General features: G+C 50.0%; 1 protein-coding gene across 2 annotated transcripts in view; it reads left to right on the forward strand.

Annotated features, from left to right (window-relative positions):
* The window catches only part of PISD (phosphatidylserine decarboxylase), a 351,855-nt gene that overhangs the window by 145,154 nt on the left and 186,051 nt on the right, over positions 1–20,650 (forward strand). For both annotated transcript variants that reach the window (XM_085635874.1, XM_085635875.1), the window contains exon 3: positions 1,494–1,669. In XM_085635874.1, the coding sequence (XP_085492000.1) occupies positions 1,494–1,669 (176 nt within the window). The remainder of the gene's footprint in view (positions 1–1,493; positions 1,670–20,650) is intronic.

The raw sequence follows: 20,650 nt of genomic DNA on the forward strand, positions 1-20,650 counted from the left end.
AACCGGGTCACGGGCTCCGGGGGGGCCACCACAGACCTGCGGGGTGGATCACAGCCGGCGGGCCGGCAGGGTACCCCAACGAGGCCACACCACCTCACTGCGCCCCGCGACCCAACCTCGCCAAGACAGCAAGGAGGGTGCAAAAGCGAAAGTGAAAGTGCGGGGTACGCGAGTCGCCGAGCCCTGCCCGCCGCCGCTGTTGTTCACTTTGTCTCCGGATGACCCCACAGATCCAATCCGGGGTCCGGCGTGGAGAAGGCCGCAAACCTCGATCGATGTTCCCGCCGGTGTCCGAGGTCCAATTTGGAAGCGGAAAACGGGTGCCACCTCAGCTCGGGCTCACCAAGACAGTCCCCTCATCTAGGACAGGATATTTTCAGGATATGTGTAGGAGGTCACGGAGGTCCTCGGGAGCCTCGCACCTACGCGGCCATCTTGGTTGCGCGCTAGGCTCCTCCCCCCGACTCAGTAATTATTAATGATGTCCACTTGTCTTCAGGAAGTATGGCTGGAAAGGTGATAAGAAACAATCACTGCTACTCACTAAGGGCGTAATTCTTATTTTGTATTGACGCTGTCTTGAGACAGGCTGCATATGTCCTAATATATGTTATATTTGTGGCAGCATGAGTACTGTTATTATGACCGTGATACCCGTGACGCAAATACAAATTAATCATGCGTTAAATGCATTTAAGTTCAAACACTCTCATATGTATTGATGTAATTCTCTGTGCGTTCTTTCATTTTTTTATTTTTCTTTACTGTCACTTTTTGATTAATTTTGCTTTCACATGAATAATGAATTGAGAAAATGCTTAAATTGTTATTTATCCATGGTGTAGAAATGTATGAGATTTAGTGTTTGAAGAAAGACAATCTCTCTGTTTCTTTACCACATGAAAACGTTAAATGATGCAATTATTGTGCGCCACGTGTATGTGCGCACCATCCACCTTTCCTTACTCTAATCCAAACGCAGAGCCAACCCCTACTTAAACCAGTCCTCTTCTCAATCCCTAACTCTTGCCCCAGTTCGAACTCTAACACCAACTCTAACCTGGACAGCTTGGTTTTTATCATGCCTCACACCTTAGTTTAACCCTCAGCTTCTCAGTGACCTCATCCCTAAACCCTGAGCTCACAAACTTTTGATCATATGTTTTTGTTCTTGCTATTTCTTATCTGTTTCTCTTTTCTTTATTTTTGATGCTCTATTTCCATTTCAAAATTTGAATGTGAAATATGTTCCAGTGACTGTGATCCTGGGTTAGTTGCTCATTTGGTCACCAACTCCTGGAATTTATATTATTGGGGACATTGGAAACTATAGTTAACACTAAGAAAATCATCATAGCTATTATACTGTTAGACTCTTGCTTGCTCTTCAATGTGTGGTCTGTTTAGGACCCCAATGAAAAGAAGATTGTTCTTCCTACATTTTGGATTGTGTTTACTTATCCTACATCTGCTCTTTGTTTTGACAATTTCAGATGCAAGGAAGCTCCATGCAGCATCGGCCGCAGTTGCATTGCGAATACGACCGCTCTACGTTCTGCTGGGCACTGGTGGTGGATACGTTGGATACAGACAGTATGGGAAGTACCAGGATCTCCAGCTTGAAAGACGAGGAATAGAAATTCCACCAAAGCTTGCAAATGAAGTGGAGGTTAGTCCTGGAATGGATGAAGCAATTACTCAATGCACACATTTAAGAATGAGGAAATGGTTTCATGGTTTTCTCTGAGTAAATTTGCGTTTTACATACTTGTGTTGTGTGAAGCTATCAAAAGATACTTCTGTTGACATCAAGAGGCTCCTTAAAAGGTATCTATAGTTTATGGCTTCAGCATTTGTCAATGAGATCCTAGGCTGTCTGATTTGAGAGAGCAGGCGCTTGTCTGACCATATTGTCCTAATTTATTTGCCTTTCTTTTATGTGGTTGTTCAGAAACACCTTGATATGTTGTTACCTAAAGAATTACCTACCTAATGCAGAGATAATGGGAAGGGCATGTATTCATATTCAGATTTTTCTAGTTAGTTCTTACATTGTCCGTAATTAATTTAGCTTTTAAATGTTGACATCAAGTTTGCTTCTTTTGGTTAAGATCTGTTGATTTGTTTTTTAATGGAGGGAAGCTGTGGGGCATGTTGGAATTGACCAAAATCAACAACAGTAGTTTTTCCCGTCTGCATTTTCTTGTATAGAGACTTCAGTGTGGTGAAGATTATTCAAATTCTATTTTACCACTGAAGTGTTTTTTCACAGTTTGTGTCTGCAGTGATGCCCAACTGATAGAGTACCCTGGATGCCAAGCTGATGAATTCGATACATACTTTGCTAGTTTATTAAAATGCAGTGCTAAGTAATTGAGTATTCTGTCTGTCTTGTTACTCCCGAACACCGTCTCTATCAGTTTTCTTCTGCATCCCTATCTCGACATTTGCTGACTGGTGGATAGCTGTATGATTATATATTTTTTATTACTTTGTTATCTTTCCTGCATAGTTTTTTAGGTCTCGGCTGCGAAAGGCTGCGCTTGCGCAGTCTCGCTCCGAGATTTAATGAGTTTGAGTGACTTTGAGAAGAGGGGCTTGCACCCGCCCCTCTTCTCTCCTGTTCTCCATTGGCTGGCCTCTTAAATGCTGGCCAGCCACTGGAGAAGAGGTCCAGTCACTCCGTTGAAGCCCCGTCCTTTTCGGATCGGGGGGCGTGTTTTTTGCGAGAAGTCTCCGGGAGGAGACAACAGCAAAACACGCCCCCCAATCCGAAAAGGACACTCCCTTTCTCCGAGGCATTTTCTGCTGTGCCTCGGAGAAAGGCGGTGGTGTGTCATCCCCGTCCACTTGGATATCCGTGCTAAACTCACACTTCTTCACTCCAAGTCGAGTAGTAAGTGAGAAATGTGCTTCCGTTGTATTCTTGCTAATGATTGTGTAGTCCTTTTTTTGTTTTTTGCGTTTTCTGTTATCTATGACGGTTGCCCGGAGAGAGGCTCCGCCTGAGTAAAGTATACTGCGCGTGGAAGGGTAGGGGCGACCTCGCGTGACAACTACGTCCGCTTTACCCCTCCCCCTACATAAAAGGCGGACGCCATTGTTTAGATGGTGGTGCGAAGTGATCTGGTGTTGGAAGGTGAGCATGGTTTGTTTATCACCTGCGTTTGAGTTGGCCGATTTGCGGAGCAGTTCGTCGCCTCCTCTTTGTTGAGTTGAGCTCCGAACGTTTCCCCCTCAATTTAGGTTTTGCGGGTCCGTTGTATTCTTGCTAATGATTGTGTAGTCCTTTTTTTGTTTTTGGCGTTTTCTGTTATCTATGACGGTTGCCCGGAGAGAGGCTCCGCCTGAGTAAAGTATACTGCGCGTGGAAGGGTAGGGGCGACCTCACGTGACAACTACGTCCGCTTTACCCCTCCCCCTACTTAAAAGGCGGACGCCATTGTTTAGATGGTGGTGCGAAGTGATCTGGTGTTGGAAGGTGAGCATGGTTTGTTTATCACCTGCGTTTGAGTTGGCCGATTTGCGGAGCAGTTCGTCGCCTCCTCTTTGTTGAGTTGAGCTCCGAACGTTTCCCCCTCAATTTAGGTTTTGCGGGTACCCCCGATTCTACTGTCACTACTTCCAATGATGGCAATGATATTTAATAAAAATGTGGGCTCCTTGTAAGTGGATCCGATGTTGCCCGTGGATTGCTATCTTATGGCGACGGTGGTTTATGTTTGCAATCTTTCATGGATCTCAGGTGGGGCTAAATACTGCCTCCGTGGCCTCTCAAATCGGTGACACCTGATCCCTCCCCGTTAATTACTCAAGACTTGTTCCTGCTAAAATAACAAAGTGTCAAAAAAAATAGATAAGCCCACTGTTCGGTATCCGCTGACCACTTATGGACCGCCCAGTCCAAAGTGTCCAAACTGTTTTTTGTGTGCGAGATAATGTGACGTGGGAGATGAAACGTCTCCGTTTCGTCCCTTCTTTCGGTTATGGGGACAAAACAAACTCTGTTGTAGTTTCATATATTGTCTGCTGCCGTCGTACTGTTTCTCTGCTGTAAGGGTTCTCCGGTTCCTTCTCAGGCGGTGAGAGTTCTCAGACTCGCAGGCGAACTGACCACAGCCCTGCTAGGAAAGTGCAAATGTGTCAACAAGCCAAACATTAACTTCATCGTTGGCGTATTTAAACATTCGTCTTTAATGTTTGTGATCAGTTGCCTGTCCTGGGACACAGCCTTGAACTTCTCTTAACACGGAAGTGTCAGTACTTTACAATTTGTAGGAAATGGCGGAGCCTGCCGTCTCAAGTCATTCATCCTGCCAGAATGCTATTAATTATCTAGTTTAAGTTGATGCCAAGGCCTTAATTACATCGTATAAGCCGGATAACCAATAAAGTTGTTTTGTTTACAAACGTGTCCTTTTGGTTTTATTTCATATTGACATCTGTATCCCGTTTTAATACGTGTTACCGACTTTTGCCAGCTGAGCTGATGAACAGGTTTATTTGTAAATCCTTTTAAGTGGGTTTCGTTTATTCAGTGAAGTTGTGATATTCTCTAAAATCAAACAGTTTATGCAGAGCAATTCTTTTGCTGTGTACTTTTGGAAACCATTTCCACGTAGGTGTCAGGGCAACCATTGTGTTGGGTGAAGGATCCTGTGACTTAATATCAGTGGCTACACTTGTTTTTTGCGTTTTGGACAGACTTTAAGGAAACATGTTTTAGTTTCTGGATGAACACTTGCCCTTAGGGATTGCGGGTTGCAAATGTTCTATAAGGCCCTTGAAACCACTGCTATCCTGTCCATCCCGACCCATACTATTTATGTAAAGCTAAATCTTCATGGGAGACATGGATATTCGTGACTATTGGGTGTACCCCACTGAATTTAACTACTAGATAATCAGACAAGCATTTACAATGCAACGGTCTCGGCATTGTTAAAGTTAGAGCTATTGGCATTGCTCATGACAATGCCGTTCCTTTAAATGTTTTAAAAACAAAAACATAAACAAAAATAATGTCATGAGCAATGCCAATAGCTCTAACTTTACCAATGCCGAGACCATTGCATTGTAAATGCTTGTCTTTACTTATTACTATTGAATTTGTTCTTAACTTCCTTGGATGTGTTACAAAACACTAAATATTCCATCATTTTACGTTTTAAAAAAAATATATATATATGTGTGTGTGTATATGTATATAAATGTTGGAAGGCGGACCCCGAGGAGTCGGTGAGACCACCAAGGGGGGCCCTCTCACTGCACGAAGTAGCCGAGCGCTGCCGAGAAGTCTCCTGAGAGATCCTTCTCCTATCACGTACTAGCACAGTAACACCACCACACCGGACTCAAGGAGGTTGTCTCAAGACAAGCAATTCTTTATCAGCAATAAAAAGGTTACGAGGTCAATATTTACACGAAGGGATCGAGGGATCCACCAAAAGTCTCAGTGTCTCTTTGGAAGGGTAGGGGTAGCGGGACAGTCTTTGGCAGGAGTGCGGTACGAGGGTACCTGGGGCCCAGTTCTTATCCTCAAGCTGGAGGACCTCCGGATCTCGGATGGGTCGAGCCGCGACGGCGTCAGCAGGGCTCTGGCGTACAGTTCGTGGAGAGCCGCGATTCAATCAGCAGGGCTCTCAAGATGGTTTCTGCTCAGCTCGGGCCGCGACGTCGTCAGCAGGGCTCTGAGGAAGGTTTCAGCGAGGTTGGGCCGCGACAGCGTCAGCAGGGCTCCGATGTTCCAGGTGGTTCAGAAAGGGTTCACAAGAAGGAGCCGCGACGCAGTCAGCAGGGCTCGTGATGGTTCCGACAAGAGTTCTTCTCCGTAGGGTCAGCCGCGATTCAATCAGCAGGGCTCTCGACTCCGGGATACAACTGCCGAGCTGTGGTGGGGTCGCCCCAGATATAGGTCTGGAGCCCTTTGATGTCCGGACCTATGCGCCCGAGGGGGCGGAGTGGCCGGGTGGAGGTGGCCAGACGCCCAGCAGGAGAGGCGCCAGGCCCATGGGAGTTGCAGGGCGATCACACCTTGAGAGGGGAGGACAGGTGGGGGTCCCATCGATACTGTCCTCCGCCGGGGGCGATGAATGGTTCCTGCGGCACCCCCTGGCTAGTTCGTGGTGCCTCGATGTCGGGGCTTCGCTGGGGTCGAGGCCGGGTTGAGCGGGGTCGCGCCGGCTGGTGCACGGTGTGACGTGGATGCCAACAAGATGGCGGAGCCACGAGGAGTATGCGACCACGTGCAGCTCCGGGTGAAGGGCCTTGGTGCAGTTCAGACGGGTGGCCCGTGACGGCCGGGGCGGGGAACGGGCACAATCCAGGGGGTTAAGGACCACGCCACGAGGCCGGGTCCAACAGGCGTCCCCCCCCCCCCCAGCCGAAGGCATGGAGAGTCACCCATCTCCTTGGGGATTCTCCTCGTCAAGGCGGAAGAAGCGGGACAGGCCGTCGGCGTTGGCGTGGTCATTGCCGGGCCGGTGTTCGACGTCAAAGTCCATCCCTTGTAGCGAGATGGACCATCGCAGCAGCTTGGGGTTCTCGCCCCGCATTCGCATTAACCATTGAAAGGGCCGGTGGTCGGTCTGGACCCGGAAGTGGGCGCCAAAGAGGTAGGGCCGGAGCTTCTTGAGGGCCCACACCACAGCGAAGGCCTCACGCTCAATAGTGCTCCAGCGTTGCTCTCGGGGCAGTAGTCGTCGGCTGATGAAGGCCACTGGTCGGTCGAGCCCCTTTTCGTCGGCTTGGGATAGGACGGCCCCGATCCCATACTCGGAGGCGTCCGTCTGTACCACGAACTCCTTCTGGTAGTCCGGGGCCTGCAGCACCGGAGCAGTACACATGGCTGTTTTTAGGGTGTCGAAGGCTGTTTGGCAGCGGGGTGTCCAGTGTACCTTCTTGGGCTGCTTTTTGGACGTTAACTCTGTGAGGGGGCCAACAATGCTCCCATAGTCCCGGATAAACCGCCGGTAGTATCCGGTGAGGCCCAGGAAGGCCCGGACAGCGGTCTGGGTAGTGGGGGGTTCCCAGGTCTGGATGGCATCTATCTTCGCTTGGAGGGGGGCCACCTGACCGCTCCCCACTTGATGGCCCAGGTAGGTCACGGATCCGTGGCCGATTTGACATTTGCTGGCCTTGATTGTGAGCCCGGCCTGCTGGAGGGCGGCCAGGACGGCCTTCAGGTGAAGGAGGTGCTCGGCCCAGTGGTTGCTGTACACGGCAATGTCATCTAAGTAGGCCGCGCTGAAGGCCTCAAGCCCGGCCAAAACCTTGTTCACCAGTCTTTGGAAGGTGGCCGGGGCGTTCTTCATTCCGAAGGGCATCACCCGAAAGTGGTAATGCCCATCCGGAGTCGAAAAGGCGGATCTTTCTTGGGCGCCGGGGGTGAGCTGGATTTGCCAGTACCCGGCGGTGAGGTCCAGCGTGCTCAAGTAGCGAGCGGCCCCTAGGCGGTCGATGAGTTCGTCGGCCCGGGGTATCGGGTGTGCGTCTGTCTTGGTTACTGCATTCAGGGCTCGGTAGTCCACGCAGAATCGCAACTCCGGGGGGTGACCGGGAGCTGCGGCCTTGGGCACCAGGACGACAGGGCTGGCCCACGGGCTGTCGGAAGGCTCGATGACCCCCAGGGCCAGCATCTTCGCTACTTCGGCCTGGATGCAGGCCCGCACTCGGTCAGGCACCCGGTAGGCTCTGTGTCGTATGGGGGGGCTCTCCCCGGTGTCGACGTCGTGGACGCACCAGTGAGTCACCCCCGGGGTGAGAGAGAAGAGGGCTGCGTAGTCCCGCAGTAATTGCTGGCAGTCGTTGCGCTGTTCCGGGGTCAGGGACGAGGCGAGTTGGACCCCTTCGATCGATCCATCGTGAATGTCGGATTGCAAGAGGTCGGGCAAGGGCTCGGAGTCGTCCTCGCCCCCCTCGTCGGTCGCCAGCAGCAGGCTCAGTTCGGTCCGGGCGAAGTGGGGTTTTAGCCTGTTAGCATGTAGGACCCGGAGGGGGTTCCGGGGGGACTCCAGATCGACCAGGTAGGTGACGGGACTTTTCTTCTCCACCACCTTGAAGGGCCCAGTCCACTTGTCCTGGAGGGCGCCGGGTTCGACCGGGGCCATGACCCATACTTTCTGACCTGGCTCGAATTCTACAGTAGAGGTGTTGCGATCGTACCACCGCTTCATGTCCTCCTGGCTGGCCTCGAGGTTGGCTTCGGCCATGGCTCGGAACTTGCGGGTCTGGTTTCGGAGGGTCAGGAGGTATCGGTAGACGTCAGGAGGGGCGCCTCGGGGCTTCATCTCCCAGCCCTCCTTGACCAGGCTGAGCGGTCCGCGGACCGGGTGTCCATACAATAGTTCAAACGGGCTGAACCCCAGGGACTTCTGCGGGACCTCCCGATAGGCAAACAGGAGGCAGGGCAGCAGGACATCCCATTTCCGCCTGAGGGGTTCTTCCAGGCCCTGGATCATCCCTTTTAATGTTCGGTTGAACCGCTCAACCAGTCCGTTCCCCTGAGGGTGATAGGGGGTCGTGAACTTGTATGTGACCCCGCACTGTTGCCACAGGGACCGCATGTACCTGGAGATAAAGTTCGTGCCGCGGTCGCTCACCACTTCGCTGGGGAATCCCACTCGGGAGAAGATCCCCATCAAGGCCCGGCCTACCACAGGGGCCGTTATAGTTCTTAGCGGGACCGCCTCCGGGTACCTGGTGGCGTGGTCCACGAGGACCAGGATGAAGCGGTGGCCCAGGGCGGTTTGGGGGTCCAGGGGTCCCACAATATCGATTCCGACCCGCTCGAACGGGGTGCTGACGGCGGGAAAGGGCTGGAGGGGGGCCTTGACCCGACCCCCCGTCTTTCCGCTGGCTTGGCAGGTCTGGCAGGACCGGCAGTGGTTGTCCACATCTCTCCGCATCCGGGGCCAGTAGAAGTGGGTCACCAGACGACTGTACGTTTTGTCTTGCCCCAAGTGTCCGGCGAGGGGCACGTCATGGGCCAGGTTGAGAAGGAACTCCCGGAAGCGGAGGGGGACCACCAACACGCGGCTGGCCCCGAGTTCTGCTACTTTCTGTTCACTGTACAACAGGCACTCGGCCCAGAAGATCCAGTGGGTGCCGGTCTGGTCACCGTTGGCTTGCGCGGTCGCCTGTTGTCGGACCCCTTCGAGAGAGGGACAGGACTGTTGCTCTTGCTGGAACTGCTCTCGGGTGGGGCCCCCTTCGTGTTGCCATTGCGTCAGTTCTGGTAGGGCGCTCGGAGAAGCCATCTCTTCGGGGGAGGATTCGCTGGGCCCAGGGCCGGTGTCCGCCTCCTCCTCGCTGCTGGTGGGAGGGGGTGTGAGCCCCTCGGGTCGGGCGGTCCCGGAGGTCGAGGATGAGCGGGGGGCCTGGGCGGTCATGGACCGGGTGATGGCGCAGGCCCAATCAGCCAGTCCCAACATTCGGAGGTGCTCTCGTCGTTCTACTTGAGCCCAGGGGGAACTTTCCAAGTCGTTCCCCAGGAGGCAGTCGACCGGGGCGTCGTCGCGCACCGTCACCTTCAGCAGGCCCGTCACCCCTCCCCACTCGAAGGGGACCAGGGCCATCTGGCATAGGCTTTCACTGTTGTCGGCCGTCCGTACGGGGCGCAGCACATTCGGTAGAATCTGTTCAGGGTTCACCAGGTGGCAGCGGACAGCGGTGATACTGGCACCTGTGTCGCGAAGGGCTTCGGCCCGTTGTCCGTTGACCGTGACCTGCTGCCGGTACTTCTGGGTGTTGGTTGGGATGGGGGTGCAGGGTACCATCTCTCGGCTACCCAGGCAGACCAGGGACATGGCTGCCGGCTCCCACTCAGTGTTCTCTCGGTCGAGGGCCTCCTCTTCCTCTTCTCCTCCCCCCAAGGCGGCGGCTGTCAGCTGCCGGGGCGGGGGCCCACCGGCCCCGTTTCTTCGGTTCAGAGGGCAGGCCGGATCGCTGGCAAAGTGTCCGGTTTGTTGGCAGCCATAGCAGGTCACTGGTGGCCGTGGTCCGGGCCGGGCCCACCCTTCGAGCTAGGCTCGGGGAGAGATGTGGCTGCGGTGGCCCTCGAGGGGGGCTCCTGGGGGCCCCGGCGGGAGGGTCTCGGTTCCTGTTCGGCCCTCCCCCCCCACCGCGCTGGCCTGGGGGTCCGTTGGGGTTCCTCTGGTACTCCCCCATTGAGCTCCGGGGGACCCGGGAGTTGACCCATCGATCGGCCTCGACGGCAAGTTTTCGCGGGTCGGTCATTTTGCTGTCGAGGAGGTGCTGTCTCAGTTCCACGAAGCAATTGTTGGAAAGATGTTCCCACACGATGAGGTCGACCAGCTGCCCGTAGGTGGTTACTTTGCTTCCTTTGATCCACCCTTCTAGGGCCCGACTGAAAAAGTCCACATATTCCACCCATGTGGTACCCGGGATTTTCTTGCAGTCTCTGAACCGCTGGCGGTACATTTCCGCTGTTAGCCCGTAGCGGGTGAGCAGGGCCTCCTTCATGTGATCGTAGGAGGTCATCACCTCCTCCGGTAGCTGGAGCAGCGTGTCCCGCCCTTCACTCAGGAATCGCCCCCACAGGCCTGCGCCCCAGTCTTTTCGGGGCACCCGATGGGAGGTCATGGCCACCTCGTAGGCCTTAAACCATTGTTGGATGTCGTCATTCTTGTAATACTCCTTGACGACCTCTTTCGGGATATGTACCTTGGCCTCGGGGGGCGGTAGAGTGTCTCTAGTACTGGGGGTGTCGGTCCCTCCGTTCTTGGCCTTGATCTCGAGCTCCTTGAGACTGCGCTCGTGCTCAAGAGTTAGTTTCTTTTCCTCCAACTCCCGGTGTCGTCTCTTCTCTTCTATCTCTTCTTGAAGGCGTAGCTGCTCGAGGGCCAGTTTCTTTTCTGCCAGCTGGAGTTCGCCGTCCAGCCGCAGTCGGGCGAGCTCTAGCTCGTGGCTCCGGACCTTTTCCCGCTCTCGTATTTCTTCTTCGGAGAGGCCGGTTTCTAGGCTCTTTCTTCCTCCGGTTGCCGGAGTCAGTGCGGTTGCTGTGGTCTCCGTCAGGGGCAAGGGCCCTTCTTCCTGGGAGGGGCCTGCCCCGGCCTCCAACCATGCCCTCAGAGCTTTCTGCATCTCTTCTTTGGTACCTAGGCTGGTGGTTGCAATGCCTTTGTCTTTGCAGAACTGTTTTAATTCTTTGTGCGTATATTCTTCCAGCCGTTCGGGCTGGAACTCCATTGTCGCGTTGTTTTCCTGGCTGCTCATGATGCTATTCGTTTGGATGGGTAGCTAGTGGGTACTGGCTGGTACGTACTGCGTTCGGCTCGGATCCCGTCGCTGGCCACCAAATGTTGGAAGGCGGACCCCGAGGAGTCGGTGAGACCACCAAGGGGGGCCCTCTCACTGCACGAAGTAGCCGAGCGCTGCCGAGAAGTCTCCTGAGAGATCCTTCTCCTATCACGTACTAGCACAGTAACACCACCACACCGGACTCAAGGAGGTTGTCTCAAGACAAGCAATTCTTTATCAGCAATAAAAAGGTTACGAGGTCAATATTTACACGAAGGGATCGAGGGATCCACCAAAAGTCTCAGTGTCTCTTTGGAAGGGTAGGGGTAGCGGGACAGTCTTTGGCAGGAGTGCGGTACGAGGGTACCTGGGGCCCAGTTCTTATCCTCAAGCTGGAGGACCTCCGGATCTCGGATGGGTCGAGCCGCGACGGCGTCAGCAGGGCTCTGGCGTACAGTTCGTGGAGAGCCGCGATTCAATCAGCAGGGCTCTCAAGATGGTTTCTGCTCAGCTCGGGCCGCGACGTCGTCAGCAGGGCTCTGAGGAAGGTTTCAGCGAGGTTGGGCCGCGACAGCGTCAGCAGGGCTCCGATGTTCCAGGTGGTTCAGAAAGGGTTCACAAGAAGGAGCCGCGACGCAGTCAGCAGGGCTCGTGATGGTTCCGACAAGAGTTCTTCTCCGTAGGGTCAGCCGCGATTCAATCAGCAGGGCTCTCGACTCCGGGATACAACTGCCGAGCTGTGGTGGGGTCGCCCCAGATATAGGTCTGGAGCCCTTTGATGTCCAGACCTATGCGCCCGAGGGGGCGGAGTGGCCGGGTGGAGGTAGCCAGACGCCCAGCAGGAGAGGCGCCAGGCCCATGGGAGTTGCAGGGCGATCACACCTCGAGAGGGGAGGACAGTTGGGGGTCCCATCGATACTGTCCTCCGCCGGGGGCGATGAATGGTTCCTGCGGCACCCCCTGGCTAGTTCGTGGTGCCTCGATGTCGGGGCTTCGCTGGGGTCGAGGCCGGGTTGAGCGGGGTCGCGCCGGCTGGTGCACGGTGTGACGTGGATGCCAACAAGATGGCGGAGCCATGAGGAGTATGCGACCACGTGCAGCTCCGGGTGAAGGGCCTTGGTGCAGTTCAGACGGGTGGCCCGTGACGGCCGGGGCGGGGAACGGGCACAATCCAGGGGGTTAAGGACCACGCCACGAGGCCGGGTCCAACAATATATATATCTTTATTTGAAATGCTTTTTTGGGGGAAAGCTCAACTAAGCCATTGCAGTTTTTAAACAGGAGGATAGTACTGTAGATTACACCTTTAATGGCATTACCGGAACAACCCTTTTCAATTGTATTTTTTCTTGGAATTTGTTAAGTGTCCTGTGTTGTCTTGGGGTAGCTCTGGGGTTATGTAAAGGCCAAGTACACAGAGGTAATGTGCTAGGAATAGATATCAAGTATTGGACAAGGAGGAATTTTTAGTTAAAAAAATTAATCCGAAATGAAATCAATCACATGGTTACTTTGGACATGTAGTTTTCTTTATAGCACATTTCCGAACCTCAGACATGAGTCTTTCCTCATATGACAGAGTGATTAAATGTGAGGGCATAGTTCCATACTAGGGACATTTTGGATGTCAACTTCCTAAGGTCATATAATGCCTTGAAGCCTTGTCACAGCAAACATATGATGGACGGAATGCTGACAATGCAAAAATTATCCCCCAATCAAAAGACCTGGGTTAAATCCATTGTTCTTTTGCCCACTACGCCACCCCAGCAATATGCAAATCAGTCTTGACCCTGTGCCCCATGGGAACAGTCCAGACCGAACTGCCAGGCCAGGTCCTCCCTGGACTGGAAACAAGCATCCTGGGACCGTTTTTAGGGTATGTCACCCTTCTTCAGCCAGGCTATCTTGGATCCAGTGGCACAGTGAGCAAGGGACCCACTTCTGGACATACCCATCCAACTTAGGGCGATGCTTGTTTCCAGTCCAGGGAGGACCTGGCCTGGCAGTTCGGGCTGGACTGTTTCTATTGGGCGCCGGGTTAAGACTGATTTGCATTTGGCTGGGTCCAAACTGGAACGGCATGGTGAGCAAAAAAACAATGGATTTAGGCCCAGATCTCTGTACTGGGGTGAATGTATGACATTGTTCTGCATTCTGTCCATCAATTGTTCTTTTTGCATTTGTCAGCCCGATTGGGATGGGTATGCCCAGACGTGAGTCCCGTGCTCTCCATGCCACTAGAGTCAAGCTATCCTGGCTGATGAGAGGTGAAAGCCCGAAACCGATGCTAGGATGCTTGTTTCCAGTTCAGGGAGGACCTGGCCTGGCAGTTCGGGCTGGACTGTTCCCATTGGGCGCAGGGTCAAGACTGATTTGCATATGGCTGGGTCCAAACTGGAATGGCATGGTGAGCAAAAATACGATGGATTTAGGCCCAGATCTCTGTACTGGGGTGAATGTATGACATTGTTCTGCATTCTGTCCATCACTTATTCTTTTTGAAGGCTTATCAAGCACAGTGTAGGTTGCAAATGCACTCTTGGTTCATCTAAGAGCCACTGCTATCATCTGAGCTAGTTTGTGTTAAGTTTAAGACCCAAATCGGTGTATGTGCTCTCTTTCGAACAAATGGCAGTTATGACAGTTTGGTTGTTCTGTTGAATGGGTTTTATAATATACCACTTGAAGGTAAATAAGGAGATCACAAATGTTTATTAAGTGCAGCTGGCAAGTGGGCACCAATTGGGGTGGCAATGAAGAGGCGCATAACAATGGTCCAGTCTTTTCCTAATGCTTGATTCGGATTGTTTGGTTCTGTGCCCAAACATTGAGCTTCTCTTAGTCCCATTAAATATGGTTATTGGTAAGACCTTAATTCATTGGTCCCGCTCGAAATGTGCATGACTTCGTATGAGACTTGTAATGTGTCATTGTTTGTTAATTGTGTTGGACCAGACCATGACATTTATTTAATAGGTTGAGCTGGATTTGGGTGAAACAATTGATTTATAGGTGAAGCTCGATATGAGCACAGCAGGTCGATCATAGTTCTCTTTGAATAGGGCAGGTAATGCATTGACTCTGCTGCATATGGACAAGGCATTAATAATTATTCTGTCCCTACAGTGGTTGGTTGCTCACTACTTAACAGCAGTACAGGACTGGTATTCCATCAGAAGACTGCCAGCTTACACTTCTGTCCTTTATCTCATGGAGTTATTAAGCAGCAGAGGTGCTTTGCAGAGGAGAAGAGCTACGATTTTAATAAGAATAGTTCTGAAGCAAGTGGGCGGGGGACAGCAAAGAGCTGTGCTGTGAACCTAGTTGTTCCTTTTTCACTGATCCACAGCCAACTGCTTCAGCTTTAAGGTGTAAAGGACTGACCCAAAACGCCATGTTCACGTGGAGCCTGCCAGTTTAGAGTCAAGTGGAGGCGTTGCAATTGTGTGCTGGTTTTCTTGTAGTTCTTGCAATATCCAAACCACAAACAAGGTTGTACTTCAATCAAACAATCTTTCAGTCTTCCTGTTTCCTTTGCTTTTTACAGTATTGCTCTTCTGCCCTGTGCATTGCCTTCTCTGATATTTGGGTATCCTTTTGGATCGATTTTTGAAGCTGGGAGGCACAGGGAAAAGCCAATCTTGATGGGGCTGGAAAACGGTTGCTAAGTCAAAAAAGATTGTCATGGGAATAGGGCCTCGATCAGGGATTGAGTCCTTCCATCAATTCTCTCCTCCTAGACCATTTTCTGGCCACAGCCCTCCCCTAGGGAATTGTTGGCCAACTCCTCATCGACCCTGTACTGTGCCTGAATACCATTCCAACGTTTGGTGCATGGTGGAATGAGAGAAACATATTTCTGGTTTTTTTACCAAGCTCCATTTCTGAGGTTTGTTCTCATTTGAGTATTGAAATCACTTACTGGTGTATGGGACTGTCCTGACATTTCTTTGAATTCCTTGATTCAACCTGGAGCAAGGTGTAGCTGCAGAGTTTACAGAGTAGTTGACTGTTTGTTGAGCCTCAGGTTTGACTATTGAAGGGTCCTGTTCTGAAGTGTAATTTGTTGATTAGTGATAAATGATTAATCCAGACATCCATATCAAACTCTTGGACTGCTCATTATGACATTGAACCTGAGGTTACTTTGCGAAGTCTGTAGCTAAATGTGAGTCAGTAACTGGCCTAAATACAGATCCAGTGGCTGGCCTTGTAACCGCTGAGGAGAGGGAGTAAACTAGGAGTGGCAGGTTATAGTTGCCTACCGTAGTTCATTATAAAGTTCTGTTGGGAGTACATCTTCATCTCCCACCCAAATCAATACCTCTCTGTTTGGGCGCATGTTAGTAGTTAACCTCAATTTGATTACTGGAGAAATGACCATGGGCAAGTTTGCCATAGGAAGATGGAACTTTTACCCGGTCTCGTTTATCAATTTATCTTCTGTGCATGCGTTTTGCTTGTCCACTCTGAACTGCTTTCAGGAGAAGGTACCTTAGTACAGATGTGAGTATATTCAATGTGTATTATACATTTCATTACCTGTTCTTGCTTTGTGTGGCTTTCAGTGACCCCTACAAACAAGCCATCTGACAGCTGTTACTACCGTTTAGTAATTGTGAAAAATTCCCTGATCAGTGAAAAGTATTAATAAAATACTCCTGTCTTTTTTTTTTTTTTTTTACTTTTTATTTATTGAATTTTCATAATAAATCATCTATACATTTCATCAGTATTTACACATAGTTACAGAACACACATTGATGATTTGATACATTCCAATAAAAACCTGACGGTAAAATTCAAGTGCATTCAGTGTTTGGATTACAATAACAGATCTCGAGCAGTATGGAAGGAAAGTCCTCAACCATAGACATGAAATAGGAGTCTAATGAACCCCATATCTCACGTGGCTTAGACGCACATGGTAATTCTTCAGCATAGCAGGTGAGTTGATCCTGACAATTTACCATATCTTTCAGCCAATGTTTGTGCTGTGGTGCAGGCCTGCCACCCCAATGAATGGAGATTCTGCGTTTCGCCAACAATAAAGCTATAGCTACCAATTTCCGATTACTAGATTCGTTCTTTATGACATTTCCTAACAAACATACTTGCATAGTACAATCTATCAGCTCCCCCACCATTTTCGTCAGTGTGTGTGTGACCTGTACCCAGAACTCATAGATCTTAGGACAGGCCATGCCAAATGGTGGAAATCTGCGTTGTGCGCACCACATCGTACACAGCATGCAGAGTCTCTTAATCCATATTTATGAAGCTGCGCAGGCATATAATACATTTGATGCAAATATTTAAAATGAATAATTCTAAGGTTCCCATTTACAGTCAGCTGCCCTGTCAATTTGCAACACGTTCCCCATTCGTCCTCTGTCAGTGGCTCAGATAGAACAGCATTCCATTTCTCCATTGGACCTATCCCAACGGTTGCTGCATCTATTTGTGAAGCACTATATAAATGAGTGATAAGTTTGGATCGTGTTTGCGTTGTGTATATTCCCTGCAGCGCTCCTAAGGAGGGCGGCTCTCCAGGAAGGCATGGGTATAGCGCCCGTAATGCTGCGCGTAATCTGTATATAAACATCAGCATTGCAGAAACTCCTTTCCCTCTACAAACTTCGAGATTCCGATAAACTTCCCTTCATGATATATATCTCCCATTGTGTGTATTCCTGCTTCATGTAGGATCTTAAGTGCGCCAGCCTCACTTGTTACAGAGAGTCCGGTATGGTGCAAAAGTGGCATAGCTGGAGCATATAAAGGGAGCCTTTGCGCCCTCTTCCCAAGCTCCTTCCACGCGTTGACCGTGCATTGCACCGTATCTATTTCTCCCTTTTCAAATATAGTGCTAGTGTTTACAATCAGGGCTTTGAGCGGTACTGGATGAACAGCGCCAGCTTCCACTGCCACATGCCACATGTGGGATGAAAGCTGGAGCCTGCTGCCAATAGTAGGCGTAATGCGTCTGAGCACAGAGTTAATATAAGTGTAAATCCGGAGCAGTGAACCCACCCATCTTGTATGGAAGCGTTAACACCTCCCATTTCACTCTTGGTTTTCTACCCACCCATGTGAGCGGAAGTAGTGAAGTACGAAGCGTAGTGAAGGAATGCTGTGTTAACCGAATGGGGATAGCACGAATAAATATAAAAACTTCGGGAGTACGATCATCTTGATTAAGGCTATTCTGTCTGCAAACAATAATGGCAGTTTTATTCATCTGGACACTTGCTCTTCTAGTCGTGTGATTGCCCTACCATAATTGGTTTGTATAACTACCTGCGGATCTCTATGGATCCAGATTCCCAAGTACTTTACTGGGTCCGTGCTCCATCTCCTCATATTCTTACCCATGTTTCAGGAAGCATGATGTGGTGAATGATGGGTGGCCACATTCTGTCTGCTTTGAGAGGCTAGGTGATATAAATGGTTTCTGTCTCGGGTACCGTAGTGCTGCCCTTTGATTGTAGTACCAAATTAAGTCTTGCTGTTCTATTTCCATTTAAATATTTGGACTTGCTTGCTCCCGTCAATTGAACGTGCCAGGTTATTGAGTTTATCCTGGTTGAGACTAGCTTTGTTAGTGACATACTCAGCTTTCCTTCGTTCCTCTTATTTCTTAAATTAATGTCACCATGACTGCTGTCTTCCTCAGTACCGCGGTGCTTCCTGTGCCTTACGGACCATCATTTTGCACATGACGGGAGACACAACCCATATTTCTCTTTGGAATTATTTTTCTGCTGCTCTTGACCTTTCTGGTCATGTTATTGGAAGATATTTGCAAACACAAGGAGATGATATACGGAGCGCTGAACCTTTTCAGACACTCACCCCAGTCACACATCTGGGTTGAATCCATCATCGTTCTTTAGCTCACTTAGCCACCTCAGTTCAGACCCAGCTATATGCAAATCAGTCTTGACCCTGTGCCCCATGGGAGCAGTCCATCCCGAACTGCCAAGCCAAGTCTTCCCTGAACCGGAAACAGGCATCCTGGGACCAGTTTCGGGTAACGTATTTGCCACAGATTGAGCAGTGCAAAGCTCTATTACAGAGAGGATCTGGTGGGAAATTGTCATAATACAGAGCAGTAAAAAAAGATAACTGAGTAATCTCCTTCCTTGTTAATCACAGTCCCTCCTACTTATCGGTAGTGCTCTTGAGACACAGAATTAGAAATGCACTGCTCTGGTGTGACCAAGCAACGAGACACTATGCACAGAGATCAGTAATACAGTTCCCTACTGGTCGCAGAGGCGTGACCTTACACTCCTTAGAAACTAGCAGCTTCATGGAAACTGTCCGGGACTTCAGGAACCAATCACAAGGTCCACAGTAGGTCCAGAGACTGCCACTGACGTCCCTGAAACTAGTCAGTGAGTGCGATAGGAAGCATTTTTGGAAAAACATGAAGCAGAAAAAGAGAATGTTCACACCTTCGGGGATCAGCTAATTTGTCGGGCTGTGATTTGTGATTCCAGTTTTAAGCGTTAAGTAAGACATCCCTTGCCCTTGTGCGGCCTGAAGTTGGACTTCGAAGGACCCTTTAATTGGTATCGGTTGTAGATCTCTATTTTTTTTCTCTCATGCTTATGCACTTCCTCCGATGTCCCCTTCTTCATTTAATCAACGAAACTGGAGCATGTTTTTAGTCTCTCCTACAGACTGCTTGCAAATGTCTGTAATTGAAGACCTCTTGTGTCAAAAGCCGAAACTTAGACTGGTCAGTCAGCTTTTGGTCAGTTTACTGCTTGTGGTTGGTTGGCTTTCCAGTCAACCTCGTTTGCTTCCTTGCTTATTTCATGACTTTATGAAATATTCCTGTTTCCCTACCATTCTCTAAAGACTGTGTTTTCACAAGCACACTTTCTGGTTGAAAAAAGAATCTGCTAACATATTTAGAGAACATTTTGTAAGTGTTGGCTGAGGTTAAGGCACTCAGTTCTCAAATTGCTAAAAAAAAAAAAATCCCCAGGTGCTAGTAGGCTAAAGTACATGTGTACGTTTGGTTTGTGTCTCCTATCTTCTCTACCTTTAATGTTGAGTAAAAACCTTCGGTTATTCAGTAGGCCTTCAGTTCCCACATTTAAGTCCAGTAACGGGTTTACCTGCCTGCACAGTCATGAGAGGCAGTGTGTACTGTTTGACTCTATCCTCTGTACACTGTTTTACTTCCATAATGAGACTGAACACTTTTCTAGCATGCTTCTTTCTCTACCCTTTGCCGTTACCAAACAGAAACAAGCGCTGAAGCTAGAGGTAACAAGATATAACAGTTGAAACTGTGTGAGCCTTGTATGTAATCCCTTCTTGCATTAATTGGTGCGCTCTGGACTAGTCTGTGTAGGTGACTGCCTGGCAGGTTAAAGCGTTTGTGCTCTTTCCGTCTTATCTTGTATTAGTAACATAGCAATAGAAAACTGGGAGCTGCCATGGGGTCTGTCCCTGGATACTTTTACGCATTTGTTTCAGGCATTCGTTATCGCTTTGCAGAACTGCAACAGCAGCAAGATGTCTGCTTCCTACAGAAGGCCCGCGTTCTTTGTATCACAGCCCACAGCACTTGGCAGACACGTTCTACATTACTATTTATTCTGGACAGGCGCCCTGGGCACCCTGCACGCACATGGGCCACCCAGTGAAGAGAAAAGAACTGCTTGCTTTGCCCAGTTCCGCAACACTAACAGTATGCCTTCTAGAATGTTCCTTCGTTCAATGATGCCAGCAGGGCTTTGACACACATTGTGACCTCATTTACCAGCGGGCCAATTAAATACCTTTTGAATGGAAGTCATCCAGTGAGTAAGGGATAATAGGCTGTTGGTGTAAGAAAGCGGACCACCAGCCACCGTAGCTTCAGGTTACCGACTCAGTATCCATTCTGTCCTGCTGGGCTTGGAGAAATAATCCCCTTAAAGGATTTCCTCTCCTCCTATCGGCGCTCCATTGATCTCATAAACCGCTCCGCAGTATGACTTGCTGGAGTACTGGGGCACGTTTCTTCAGTCCTTGGTCTGTATTCTGAGAAGAAAAACTTTCTTTGCCTAACATTGTGGAAACTCCCCAAAAATTCATTCGAATATTCATAGCAGATGGATTTTGGTCAGTGCCTATAACTAGTGAATCTTGTCAGTGCTTTAGTTACATCCGCACCAAATACACTGTGAGTCTGGTCTCCAACTTATGACCCCGATCTTGGAGGTATTACCAGAAAACAGAGATAAAATATCTTACTGCAAAAATATTGTAGGCTCAATTGGGTGATGGTGAGTATATAGAGGCAAGTATAACTTTACTATACTTAATGCTACACATATGTACACTGATACATAAATCCATCAATGTTAAGTTCTTATATGTGTAA

The sequence above is a fragment of the Triturus cristatus genome, chromosome 11 (genome assembly GCF_964204655.1).
Source record: "Triturus cristatus chromosome 11, aTriCri1.1, whole genome shotgun sequence".
Lineage (NCBI taxonomy): Eukaryota > Metazoa > Chordata > Amphibia > Caudata > Salamandridae > Triturus > Triturus cristatus.